At 38.6% G+C, this 13,909-nt stretch overlaps 1 protein-coding gene across 4 annotated transcripts in view; it reads left to right on the top strand.

Moving 5' to 3' along the window:
- The window catches only part of Ralgapa1 (Ral GTPase activating protein catalytic subunit alpha 1), a 221,331-nt gene that overhangs the window by 165,529 nt on the left and 41,893 nt on the right, over positions 1-13,909 (top strand). For all 4 annotated transcript variants that reach the window (XR_009382814.1, XM_059279417.1, XM_059279419.1 and 1 more), the window contains exons 35-36: positions 1,180-1,303; positions 7,108-7,263. Coding sequence is in view for 3 of the 4 variants with exons in the window: in XM_059279417.1 (XP_059135400.1) it covers positions 1,180-1,303; positions 7,108-7,263 (280 nt within the window). In the remaining variant the exon portion in view is untranslated. The remainder of the gene's footprint in view (positions 1-1,179; positions 1,304-7,107; positions 7,264-13,909) is intronic.

The following is a 13,909-nucleotide window of genomic DNA, read 5'->3' as shown; positions in this document are numbered from 1 at the left end:
CTTAGACTGGGTTATGCTAACACTATATTGAGCACATTGAAAATTTCCTTGTGTCTTTACCTCCTGAAGTGAAATGCCACCAGTTACAGAAACTTGCTGGAGCTTCTTGGTTGCTGACATGGAAACTCAGAGTTGTGACTTAACTTCTCAAAATACAGAGGAAGACCCGGCTGCAGGCTTCAGTTTTAAAGACTTGTTGGTATCTGCAATTTGTTTTTTTATTCTTGCGTAATTTGGCAACAAAATTTACTTCTGGTCCAATTTTGAAATCAGGAAGTACATATGAGTCCCTCCAATTTGTTTTTATGGTCCTAAAGTTTTCCAACATTTATCAAACATAGATGGTCTAGTTAGCTTGGGTTGCCAGATATCTTATTAGAAGTTTACTTTAAGAACACTTTTAAATTCAGAGAAAACTGAAAGTTAAATGTCCAAGAATTTGGCAGTTAAGCCATGCAGTTGTCTCTCTCTCTCTCTCTCTCTCTCTCTCTCTCTCTCTCTCTCTCTCTCTCTCTCTCTCTCTCTCTCTGTGTGTGTGTGTGTGTGTGTGTGTGTGTGTGTGTGTGTGTGTGTGTGTTCTGTTGTTGTATGCAGTTTTGGGGAATATACTCCCTACTGATGGTTACTTGGTTCTAAAACAGTTGCTCTAACCCTGAGATTCAGTCACACTGCATAATGATCAACCTTTTAGATGATTCTTGCATTCATATATATCTATCCTTGTCCATACATACTCTTTGTCTTCATTTGCCAAATTCAAAAGTATTATTTTTTCCAATCGGAAGTAACCTGCCTTTCTTCTGATCCAGTGGCAATTTTGTCACTTTTTTTTATTTCTTTCTTTATATTGCAGTTACTTGTCTCCTTCTGCACACTATAGCATCTAAGTCTTTTTCATATTCTTACTGCTATATAGTCTGTATATATAATTTAATTAGCAAACACTAGACTATAAACTTGTAGAGGGCTAGCACTTCTGTCTTACCGAACTTTCCACAGTGTCTGATATGTGAGCTTTTCCTATCCCACTTGGTGTGTATTATATGGGTTAGCAGCCAGTTTACCTTCTGGGAATATATAAGCTCTCCAAGTCTCTATGTTTATTTCTCATAGGTAATATACTTTGTTACCCAGCAGAGATGACAAAAAAAAATTCAGTTATAACCTTTTGTTTTGTAGCCGAGAGACGCACAAGATTGCAGTATTTTACGTTGCTGAAGGACAAGAAGATAAATACTCCATTCTCACCAATGTAGGAGGAAGCCAAGCATATGAAGATTTTGTAGCTGGTCTTGGTTGGGAGGTATTGTTTTTAGGTTATACCAATCATCATTTTATATTTAACCCTCAGTCAACCTTCAGATACCAGGATCCAAGGATGTTGCAGCCCCTCATATAAAACAGTGGGATACTTGCCTGAAACTAATGCATATCCTCTTGTATACTTTAAAGCATACCTAAGTTACTTCTACCAAGTAGTCTAAATAATATATATTCAATTGCTACGCTATGCTGTTTAAGAATAGTTACCAGAGGGACTGGGACTATGGACCAGATAGATGGTCAAGTGCTTACCTGTTGAGCATGAGGCTTGAGTTTGGGTCCCCAGGACCCATGTAAAAGCTAGGCACAGTAGCAAGAATCTGTAACCCCAGCGCTGGGGGAGCAGAGACAAACAGATCCTGATTGCTCACTAGCTAACTAGCTAGCCAAATCCACAAATTCCAGATTCAACAGATGACTTTGGTTTTGATGAATATATAGTTAAAGCAGTATCATGGAAATAATAACCTTGGTAGCCATTTAAACTTACAATGAAAATTTTTCTTATAGTTGACAGTTATTTCACAAAATTTGTATTGAGGGTATCTTTCAAAGTTGTTGAAGACCATTGCACTAGACTATAAACTTGTAGAGGGCTAGCACTTCTGTCTTACCGACTTCTGCTTTCAATACCAGAACTTTCCACAGTGTCTGATATGTGAGCTTTTCCTATCCCACTTGGTGTGTATTATATGGGTTAGCAGCCAGTTTACCTTCTGGGAATATATAAGCTCTCCAAGTCTCTATGTTTATTTCTCATAGGTAATATACTTTGTTACCCAGCAGAGATGACAAAAAAAAATTCAGTTAAGATGGTGTATGTAAAAATGTCTTGAAAACACAGCAAATGGGTTTTTTGTATTGAAGAACTATAGAATCATTACTAAAAGTAGGGATACATGAGAAGAGCAAATTGAGAGGATTATATATACCTCTTGATTTCAAAATTTACTAAACAATACTAATCAAGATAGTGTGGTATTAGCAAAAGGATAGACCTACAGATCAGTAGAATAGAGCATAAAGAACAGAAATAAGCCCACACATTTATAATCAGTGATTTTTTTTTTTTTACCTAAACCATCCAGTGGAGAATGGATAATCTTTTCAACAAATGTTGCTGACATAACCAGATAGCCATATGCCAAAAAAAAAAAAAAAAAAAAAAGTCAGGGGCATGGAGAGATGACTCAGTAGTTAGGAGAGTTTGATTCCCAGCACCCGTGTTGGGAGCCTCACAACTGCCTGTAACTCAAGTTTCAAAGTATCCAGCAACCCCCTTCTAGCCACTACAGGTGCTTGCGGTCGTGTGCACGTACCCACCACCACACGTGCACACCAGCACTAACAACACAGGCATACACACGTAATTAGGAATAAACTAGTTTAAATGAAGTCAGACCATACTGTATATAAGAATTAACTCAAAATGGATCCAAAATTATAAAAAACTTAGAAGATAATATAGGTGCAAATATTATGACCTTGGATTTGGCAAAGATTTCTTGGATCTAATACTAAAAGCATGAGCAATAAGGAAAATAGTACTCATCAAAATTAAAACCTTTGTGCTTCAAGGACATCACCAGCAAAGTGGAAAATTCCACAGATGGGGAAAATAATTGCCAATCATATATTTGAGAAGAGATTTGTACATAGAATATTTGAAGAACTCACACAAATTAAAAAGGAGAATGCAATTCAGTTCAAAAATGCCTACACTAGTGGACATGCCAGCATAGACGGGAGAGGATTTCACAAAATTCCCCTGGTGAAGAACAACAGGAAGTCAGCGGCTGCTGAGGGGGAAAAACGGGAGGTTTGCTTTTTTTTTCTTTTTTTTTTTTTTTCTTTTCAGGAATAGGGACCACAATCAATCCTAAGTAGCCAACCCTGAACATGTAAACAAGGGCAACAGTAATTGGACTCAGAATAACAAAAATAAAGGAAGAAAAAGCGGTCATGAATTCAAGAGGAGATTATTGAGAGGGCACAAGAGGAGGGTTAGGGGAGGGAGATGAAAATAATGCAAATGCCACTGTATGAAATAATGTAAATGTACTCATGTATGAAATACTCCAGTTAAAAAAATGGCCACAGAACCATAACAGATATTACTCCAAAGATAGGTAAATGTTCAATAAATACATGAAAAGACTCTTGATGTCATGAGCCATCAGGGAAATGAGGAAACCACACTGAGTATCTCTTCACACCCAGCAGGGTGGTTAGATTAAAAAAGTCCAGAAATATCTTTGGCTGGGATTTAGAGCAGTCTGAACTCTCATATTCTGCTAGAGGGGACGTAACATGCTGTAACATAGTTAATTGGGTAGTTAAGCATAGAGGTGCCATATCCACATTAGGGTTACAATAGCTGTGATGAATCACCATGACCAAAGCAACTTGGGGAGAAAAGGGTTTATCTGACTTACAAGTCCACATCACTGTTCATCATTGAAAGAAATCAGGACAGGAACTCAAGCAGGGCAGGAACCTGGGGGCAGGAGCTGATGCAGAGGCCATGGAGGGGAGCTGCTTACTGACTTGTTCCTCATGGCTTGCTCAGCCTACTTTCTTATAGAACCCAGGACCACCAGCCAGGCATGGTACCAGCCTCAATGAGTTGGGTCCTCCCAATCAATCACTAATTAAGAAAATGCTCTACATCTGGATCTTATGGAGGCAGTTTCTCATTTAAAGGTTCCCTCCTTTCAGATAACTCCAGCTTGTGTCAGGTTGACATAAAACTAGCCAGGACACCTTATAACAAAATAGTTCTGCTATGTTCATACCCAGAAAAAAATAAAAGCTTAAGCTTACACAAAAACTTACACATCTGTGTTCATTGCTGCATAGTAACAAAATGGCAAAACAACCTATATGTATGTCCATAAGTGAATGAATGGATGAATAAATGTAGTATATTCCTACAAGTGAATATTAGCCATAAAAATGGGTGAATATTGTGATGCTTAATTTTGATTGTCAACCTGATGGGTGTTAGAATCACCATGGAAACAAATCTGTGACATGAGGGACCTTTTAAATTAGATTAATTGAGGTGGGAAACTCCACTCTAAATTTGGGTGGTAGCATTCCATGGGTTGGGGTCCCAGACTGAATAAATAGGGAAAGCAAGCTGAGCACAGCATTCATTGTTCTCTGCTTCCTGATTGGGGATGCAGTATTCCTCAGCTGGAGAAGTCAGTAACTAAAACTATATAGACAAACTATAAAAGCCAGAGAACTGGGAAGTGAGCCCCTAGGAAAACTGCACACATATGTCAAAGGTCAGATAGGAAGCCTAGACTTCCATCTTCTCTAGACAGTAAGGAGAAGCTCCCCACACTGAGGTAGTATCAGATGATGTCAGAGAAGGCGGAGAAAGCCAATGATTTCAGCTCTTACCAGAACAATTTCTTGGTTTCTATGCTACAACCCTGATACTGATATATATTGTATATTATATCATGACCTAAAATGTTTCCAGATCTTCATACAGCTCAATTGATAGCTTTTTAGATGTAGTTGAAGTGCAGTTAAATTTTGTGATTTTTTTTCACATTTTTTTATTCTAGTCTGGAATGGGTACTGACTAGAAAGACAGTTTTATAAATAAATATGAGACATCTAATTGATGATTTTTCGAAGTCGACATTGTTTTAACATTCTCCCAAGTCATTTCAGCTTTGATTTTTACTCTGACTTAAGTGCCCCCCCAAAGCCTTTCTAGTTTACTGTTAACACCTAGTTGCCTAATGTAAGTTCATAGTAAACAACAGCTGATTTCCTTCTTAATTAGCTCCTACTAATTAGAGATCCTTAAATACTATTTTAAAAAAAAATACTGGGGTGAACAAATCACCTCTAATAAAGTTGCCTCTTGGTGTAATATTGGTGAAATTATTAAGTCCACTCCACGTAGTTAAAAGGGAGATTTATTTAATGGCGTAACTTACAAATGAAGGGATAGGTAGATTGAGGGTTCTGGGAAAGACGCAGCGCAGTCCTGCAGTGTTCTCCTGGAGAACTCTCCTCGGTCCACCTCTAGCGTCCGGGCCCCCAGCAGGAAGAGAGCGCAGCGCATTCTGATCTCGGTTTTTCAGGGCCCTTCCTGGCCCCGCCTTGTAGGCGTGATAGTTACGGAAGCCTCAATGGGGGTTGGAACTTCCAGACCAAAGCTGGAATGGCTACCCACTACAGTATAATATGTGGGGATTGGTTCCAGGTCCCCCTTCAGATACTAAAAATTCACAGTACTCACATCCTTTTTATAAAATGGCAGCATAATGCACATTTTCCTGGATAATATATGGATTACTAATAATACCCAATAAAATGTAAATATTATGTAAGTAGTTGTTGCATCAGGCCATGTGTGGTCATGGCACATGCCTTTGAGTCCAACATTTGGGAGGTGGAGACAGGAGATCAGGAGTTCAAGGCCAGCCTGGCCTATGTGAAGCCCTGTATCAAACTAGTTGTCATACTATATTACTTAGGAAATACTAATAACAGAAGATAAAAGTTTGTACCTGTTTGGTACAAGCTTATTTTTTCTGAATACTTTCAATCCATAGTTGGTTGAATCTATAGATGTGGATCCTACAGATACAGAGAGCCAGCTGTAACAGTAGATTTAATATTGGCCAATAGCATATAAAAGACCTTACTCCTTTTAACCCCTTTTATTGAAAATAGATTTTTTTTCTCACACAATATATCCTGATTAGGTTTCCCCTCCCTCTATTCCTCCCAGTTTCTTCCCACCTCCTCTCCCATCCAGATCCACCCCCTTTCTGTCTCTCGTTAGAAAACAGGTTTCTAAGGATAATAATATAATGTAATATAATAAGGTAAAACAAAAGCTAACACATCAGAATGAGACAAAACAAACCAGAAGGAAAAAACCTAAGAGAAGGCACAAGAAACAGAGACCCACTCATTCACACACTTAGGAATCACACTAAAAAACAAAAAACACCAACATTGAACTGGAAGCCATAATATATATGCAAAGGACCTGTGGGGTAAAATGAGAGACTATATATCATATATAATACATAATAAAAATAAAAAGTAATAAAATAAAAATACTTTTAAAAGGAAAAAAAGATGGGAAAGTCCTGACATGACACTATGAAACAAGGAACCTCCAAAGATGCCAGTAAGTTTGTTTTCTCTGGGCCATTTACTGCTGGCCATACAGCCTACCCTTAAGAATGGTTTGTTTCCCCAGTGAGACTTTCTTGGAGGAAATTCAGTTTTCATTTGCAAGTGTTTTATCAGTTGGAGATTGATTCTGAGTTAGGGATAGGACCATGTATCCACTTTGCCTTTCAGCTCTAGGACCCCATCTGGTGCAGACCTTGTGCATGCTGCCTCAGTCTCTTTGAGTTCACGTGTGGGTCAGTCTTGTTGTTTTAGAGGACCTTGTTTTCTTGGTGTCCTCTATCCCCTCTGGCCCTTACACTCTTTCTGCCTCCTCGTCTGTGGGGTCCACTGAGCCTTGAGGGAAGGGATTTGATGGATACAATCTGTTTAAGGCTGAGTGTTCAAGGTCTCTTATTTTCTGAATAATGTCTGGCTATGGGTCTCTGTATTTGTTCCCACATGCTGCAGGAGGAAGCTTCTCTAGTGATGGCTGAGCAAGGCACTGATCTGAGTATAGCAGAATAAAAAGACCATATTCCTGATGGCTCTGTAAAGTGCTTTTTTTTCCTTTGTCAACAGTGTTTCTGAGGTTTTGTTGTTGATTATGAAATTCTTCATTGTTTCTAGGTAAACCTTACAAATCATTGTGGCTTCATGGGAGGACTTCAGAAGAACAAAAGCACTGGACTAACCACTCCGTATTTTGCTACCTCTACAGTAGAAGTAATATTTCATGTATCAACAAGAATGCCTTCTGATTCCGATGACTCTCTGACCAAAAAAGTAAGTGCCAAGTTAAAGAAAAAAAAATACCAACATCCAATTGGTAGATCCCTGCTGGAGGGTAAAGAGCTTGTTTCTTTAACCAATGCCATCTTCAAAACCAGGATTGTTACTCAGGCAGTGGTGGCGCGTGCCGTTAATCCCAGCACTCGGGAGGCAGAGCTAGGCGGATCTCTGTGAGTTCAAGGCCAGCCTGGTCTACAAAGCAAAATCCAGGACAGGCTCCAAAACTACACAGAGAAACCCTGTCTCAAAAAGCCAAAAAAAAAAAGAGGAAAACAAAACCACGATTGTTGCATAATAAATTGTGTTTTCCTTTGATAAGGAAAACAACGGTGTGATTAAAGATTACAATCTTTTTTGAATTTTTCTTTGTTTAGGTTTATTTTTAATCACTTTAATATGTGTGTCTGTGTGAGTGTGTGCCACATGTGTGCAGGTATAGAAGAGGCCAGGAAAGGCTCTCAGATCTCCCAGGAGTGTGAGCCACCCAGTGTGGGTGCTGGGAACTGAACTCAGGTCCTCTGGAAGAGCAGTAAGTGCTCTTAACCACAAAGCCATCCCTCTAGCTTACTTTGCTTTTTTGTTTTTCGAGACAGGGTTTCCCTGTGTAGCTTTGCACCTTTCCTGGAACTCACTCTGTAGCCCAGGCTGGCCTCGAACTCACAGAGATCCACCTGCCTCTGCCTCCCGAGTGCTGAGATTAAAGGTGTGCACCACCACTGCCCGGCTTACTTTGCTATTTTTAATAAATTTCATTTTGTAATATTTGATGTTTACAGCAATATGTTTAGAAAATATGTATAAGTGGTAAATTATTTCTGTGATGAGGAAAATTAATTTATCCATCATTCATTAAGTAGTTAACTTTTCTGTGGTAATAGCAGCTAAAATTCAAATGTCTTTGAACACAAAAATCTCATTTTTGAACCAATACACTTGTTCACTAGATTCCTAGATGTGTTAACCTATGCACCTGCTACTTTGTATCCTTGGCCTTTTATCTCCCTAGTTCTCTCCCTGACTTCAGCAACTGCATTACTGTTTTGGTTTGGTTTTGATTTCCTGTTCATTTGGTACGTGTCCTTTGTTTGTTTGTTTGTTTGTTTGTTTGTTTGTTTGGAGACATAGTTTTGCTGTGTAGTCCTAACTATTCCTGAACTCATGATCATCTTGCCCAGTCTCTTGAGTGGTGGGATTATAGGTATATATCAAAACAAACCTGGGTAATTATTATTATATTTTTGTATATTTGATTTTTTTAGTTCTGCATATAAACATGGTCATATGTTTTCTTTGTTTGGCATGTTTTTCTCTTAGCATACTCGCCTTCAGGTTTTTCCATGTTGTAGCAAATGGCAGAATCTTCTTTTTTAAAGCTAATCAGTATTTCATCACACCCACATATACCACATTTTCTTTATCCATTGATCATGAATGGATACTGTCCTACTTTCATTTCTGTTGTTGGGATAAAAATTATGGAAGAAAGGGTCTATTTTAGTTCACGATCCCAAGTTACAGACCATTGCTGTTAGAAGTCAAAGCAGGAACTTCAAATAGCTAGTCATATCATCCACAATCAAGAGCAGAGAGTCATGAATGTACACATGTTCACCCACTTGCTCGCTTCTGCTTAGCCTAACTTCTCCAGTCTTACATAGTTCAGGGACCCCTGTCTATGCTTTGCACAGTGGGCTGGTCCTTCCCACATGACTTTCCTTAATAAGACAGTTCTCCACAGGCATGCCCACAGGTCAACCAAATGCAGAAAATCCTTGATTGAGACGCTCTTCCCAGATAATTCTTGGTTGTGTCAAGTTGATGGATAAAGCTAGCCATCACAGATCTATAGGATGTTTCCATTTCCTAGTTATTATGAATATTCTACAAGAAAGCTAGGAATGTTACTTTGTCAACTTGATATAGCCTACAGTCATCTGAGAAGAAAGCCTTCATTGAGGAATTGCCTAGATCAGATTAGCCTGTGAACATGTCTTTGGTAGAGATGGTTCTTATTGATACAGGAGGGCCCAACCCACTCTGGGCAGCGCTATTCCTTGGCAGATGGTTCTGGAGTGAATATAAAAACCAGCTAAGAATGGACCTTTAAGTGAGCCAGCAGGGACTTGCTGTATTTCCTTGTCTGTGAAGAGTTCATTGCTTGAGTTCCTGCCCTGCTTTCCCTCAGGGATAGATTATGAGTGGTAAGCTAAAATAAATCCTTTCCTCCTTTCAGTTGCTTTGGGTCAGAGTGTTTTATGACATCGACAGAAAGGAAGCTGGAACAGGCATGTGCTCAGAGCAGAGATTGGTAGTTCACATGTAGTTCTTTTCTTGTCAGTCTCTATACTGTTTCCTGTAACTGCTCCATTTCCGCACATTGCACCAATGATGAATGAGTATCCCCTTTTCTCTACGCTCTCAGTGCTCACCTCTTTTTTTTTATCATAGCCACCCACCAAATCTTGTAGTGTTTTTAATTTCACATTCTCAGAGTAAGTAACTCCCTTGACCCTGATCACCTACCTTTCTATGCACCTCTTTGGTTTAACTTCTCTCAGGAGAAATATGTGTTCTGGTCCTTTGCCCATTTTTGACTGTTTCATTTTCTGCTTATTGAGTTGTAAATGTTCTTCATAATTGTGGCTATTGACCCTTCATCAGATATGTGGTTTGCAGATGGTTTGTTTTTTCCCAAGTTGGTGGCTTGCCTTTCTTGCCTTTTGGCTTTGTTCATCTTGGTTCTGTAGTACATGTATTTGATGTGACAAATCAAAAACCAAAATATTGCTAAAACCAGTGTCAAGTAGCTGCCCCCATATGTCTTTTCAGGACTTAGATTTAGGTCTTTTATACAGTTGGAGTTTATTTTTGTGAATGGTGGAAAATACAAGTCTCATTTCATTAGTTCGCGTGTGGAAATCTAGGTTTCCATTCCGTTTATTGAAGAGATTATCCTTTTTTGCATGCATTATTGGCATCCATATTGAGACATTTGTACTTATTTACACATTCTCTATTCTGTCACCTCAGTCTACACATTTATTTTTATGACAGTACCATCCTGATTACTGGGGGCTGGGGGTCTTAATTTTATCCATGAATTCTAGTTCATTGTTAATTCTGGCCCTTGTTATTTCCTGAATTTTTACAGTATCAGACAATAAGCATGTCTTTTTGTGGTTGAGTACTTTAGACACCAGAAGCAGGCCTTAGAAGGAAAAAAAAAAAAAAGACAACAAAACTTGCGCTGACTTTCACCTCTCCCCTCTTCTACTGAAGGCAGGCCATAGACACTAATCAGCTCCTGCCTTCTGTCTTGGAAGTAGCCATAAATCAATTATCTTGACATGACTTGTCTGCAAGTAAATCATAAGATCCCCATTTTGGAAGAGCTCTCACCCAACACCCATGGGAAAGGAATGCTTCACACAAGACCAAGAAGAATCAGCAGACAGGCTCTGCTGAGTTTCCCCACTCCACCTGTTAGCATTAGTCATGCTCTTAGTCCAGTGACATTTCTGCAGTGCTTCAGTCATGGCTGTGCCATGAAGTCTCCACATGTGAACCCCAAGGACAGTGTTCAGAGAATTTCTGGATAGCCAAACACACAGGGGTTCCTGGAGAATGGCCTTGCCAGAAACAGCATGGAAGTTTCACACCCCTGCTTTCATCTTAGCCTGCACATTGTGATGCCTAATCTTGATGGTCAGATTGACTAGATTTGGAGAGAGCATTCTCAAGGCATTTAACTAAGGGGGGAAGACTCTCTCCTCCCCAGATGTGGGTGGCATCGTTTTCTAGGTTGGAGACTCAGACTGAAAACAGAAAGTCAGCTAAGTGCTAGTATTTCCTGCTCTCTGCTGTTTGGTCAGCACTGCGGATCAAACCACTCTGCAGATAAACTTATTCCTCAGTTCACTTCCTCTCACACTCTGTCTTTCCCCCATTACTTTCTGCCTCCATAGTTTGCCAATTCTAGAAGTATAATAAGTAGGGCATACAATATTTGTCCTTTTGCACTGTCTTATTAGCTGAACATTTTTTAGGTTTCGTGCATGTTGTAGCACATCAGAATTTCATTCTTTTATATGGCCAGATATCTAATTGTATGTATGTACTGCATTTTGTTTATCTGTGTATCTGTTAGTAGACATTTGGGTTGTTTCCACCTCTTGACTATTGTGAATCATACTGCAGGAAACATTGGCATACTGTTTAGATGCTGGTTTTTTACTCTTTTGCCTGTATACCTAGGAATAACATTGTTGGGTTACGTTCACACTATATGTTGATCTTTCTGAAGATGTTTAGTACCAGCTGCACCACTTTACATCCGTGTCAGGCTTGCACACTGGTCCCAACCTTTTCACATCATCACCAACACTTGTTAATTTACATCTTTTTTAGGAAAAACTATAGACATCCTGATAGGTGCTGAGTAGTTATTTTGTTTGTTTGTGTGAAGGCAGAATTTCTTTGTCTATCACAGGCTTTTCTTGAACTCACTGTGCAACACATACTGGTCTCAAACCTCCTAGTCTTCCTTCCTTTCTCTTCTTACCACCATGCCTGTCCCAAAGTAGCTATTTCCCTTTAGTTTTCGTTCACCTTTCTGTAACAACTAATGATAGTGAGCATCTTCTCTTCTATCTGCTTTGAAGAAATGTCTATCCAAGTCCTTTACTCATCTGTTCATATTTTTCTTATGTCATTTTAGGAGTTCTCTATATGTTGTAGATATCAATCCCTTATTCACTGATTGGTCACTATTTTTGGACTCCAATTTAATTTCTGTTTTGTTACCTTTGCTTTTAATGTCAATCCAAGAAACCATTGCCAAATGCACTATCATGGAAATGTTTCTCTATTTTCTTCAGAGAGCTTTATAGCTTTAGCTCTTAGCATTTAAGTTTTCTGTTCGTACTGAGCTCCTTGTAGTGTATGGAGTGAGATACAGAGTTGCAGTCTTTTCATCAATTTTGTAAAGAAGCTGCTGCATTCTAGTTCATTAGTCTACATGTCTGTCCTTACACCAATTCCATACTCTTTGGATGACTGTCACATTCTAATTTTGACTCAAGAAGTATGAATCCTCCAGCTTTTTTTCAGGACTGTTTTGGCTTTGAACATCTCTCGAAAGTCCATATAAAAGCTTTAGAATGGGCTTCCTATTTCTATTCCTGAATCTATTGGAATTCTTCCTTCTCTTCTAATTACCAAGTACAAAGCAAGGAGTTTAATTACGACATTTTCATCCATACATAGAATGTATTGGTCCCTCTTACATTGTTGGGATTTTGATAGCGATATATTGAATCTGTAGATAGTGTCAGGTAGAATTAATATTGTGTCTTTGAGGTTGTTTTATTGCATTTTAGAATTTATTTTGGGCATAGGGGCTGTACACTTGTAATGACACACATGTGGAGGTCATTGAGAACCCACCCTCTCCTTCCATCATATGGGTCCCAGTGATGCAACTTGGGTCATCAGGCCTGGAACAAGAGCTTTTACCTGCTGAGCTACCTTTCTGGCCTGTTTTTTTTTTTTTATGTTGTTTGTTTATTTATTTATTGTGTGTACGTGCGCACATGCGAGTGCACATGTGCATGCTTGCTTGTATGCCACAGTACATGTGGAGGTTGGAGGACAACCTGAGGGAGCTCGTTCTTTCCTTCCACCATATGGATTCTTGAGGTTGAACTCAAGTTGTCAGGCTTAGCAGCAGGCCCCTTACTTGCTGAGCCATCTTACCGGCCCCTTCTCATTTTTTTAATGTAAGTATATGGTAATAGTTTTTAAAACTTTTATAATATAGGCATGTGCATTACTGTTAAAATAAGTATTGTCCAAAAAATGCCCAGCCTGAATTAGCTTTTTTACTTAAGGCAATTTTAAAGAGTTTGTCTGTCTTAAAATCCATCATAAAGAAGATATAAAAGTAATCTCAAAATTCAGTATTGCTACTTTAAACCTTCTTTTCATAGAAATCAAAAACAAAGGATACTGTTTTTTTCCATATACTGATTTTCCCTTTTCTTTATTCTCTATGACGCTTCATGTTAATATGCTCTTCAAGCATCCTAGTAATATTTTTTCTCAGTAGCAGACTTCTGTTTTAGTTTTCTTATAATATCACTTTCTTTTTAACAGGTTAAATGTTTAAACTTAATCATAGAAGCCAGTTGTCTTACACTAGTTCTTCTTAATAAAAAATCACTTTCTGTATTGGTATTTTTTCTCCCGAATTTAATAAATTCCACATTAGTGGTAATAAGTTGAGGCCTAGAACATGTCCTATTACAAATGAACAATTGGATTTCATTAGGTTGTCCCCCCTGTCCTTTGTCCATATATCTTCAGGTGTGTTAATCCATTCAGTGGACACATTAATGAGCACTGGTCACAGTGTAATATTGGAGGAAGTAAAGCTTGTTGACCTCAACCTGGAGTTTAATACCTCTAATTAAATTAGATAGTCGGCAGGCAGTAGAAAGAAATAGCCATGCCTGTGGCAAGCTAGAATTATTTATGACTCTGGTTCTATGTTTTAAACTTGGTTGAAGAAAAGTCATTTATATCCATTTTATAAAAACTAATTTTAGTTCTGACTTTTTATTTTAAATATTATGTGGTAGTT

Source organism: Peromyscus eremicus, chromosome 14 (assembly GCF_949786415.1).
Source record: "Peromyscus eremicus chromosome 14, PerEre_H2_v1, whole genome shotgun sequence".
Classification (NCBI taxonomy): domain Eukaryota; kingdom Metazoa; phylum Chordata; class Mammalia; order Rodentia; family Cricetidae; genus Peromyscus; species Peromyscus eremicus.
Note: the sequence above shows the minus strand (reverse complement) of the source record. Positions and strands in the feature narration are given on the sequence as shown.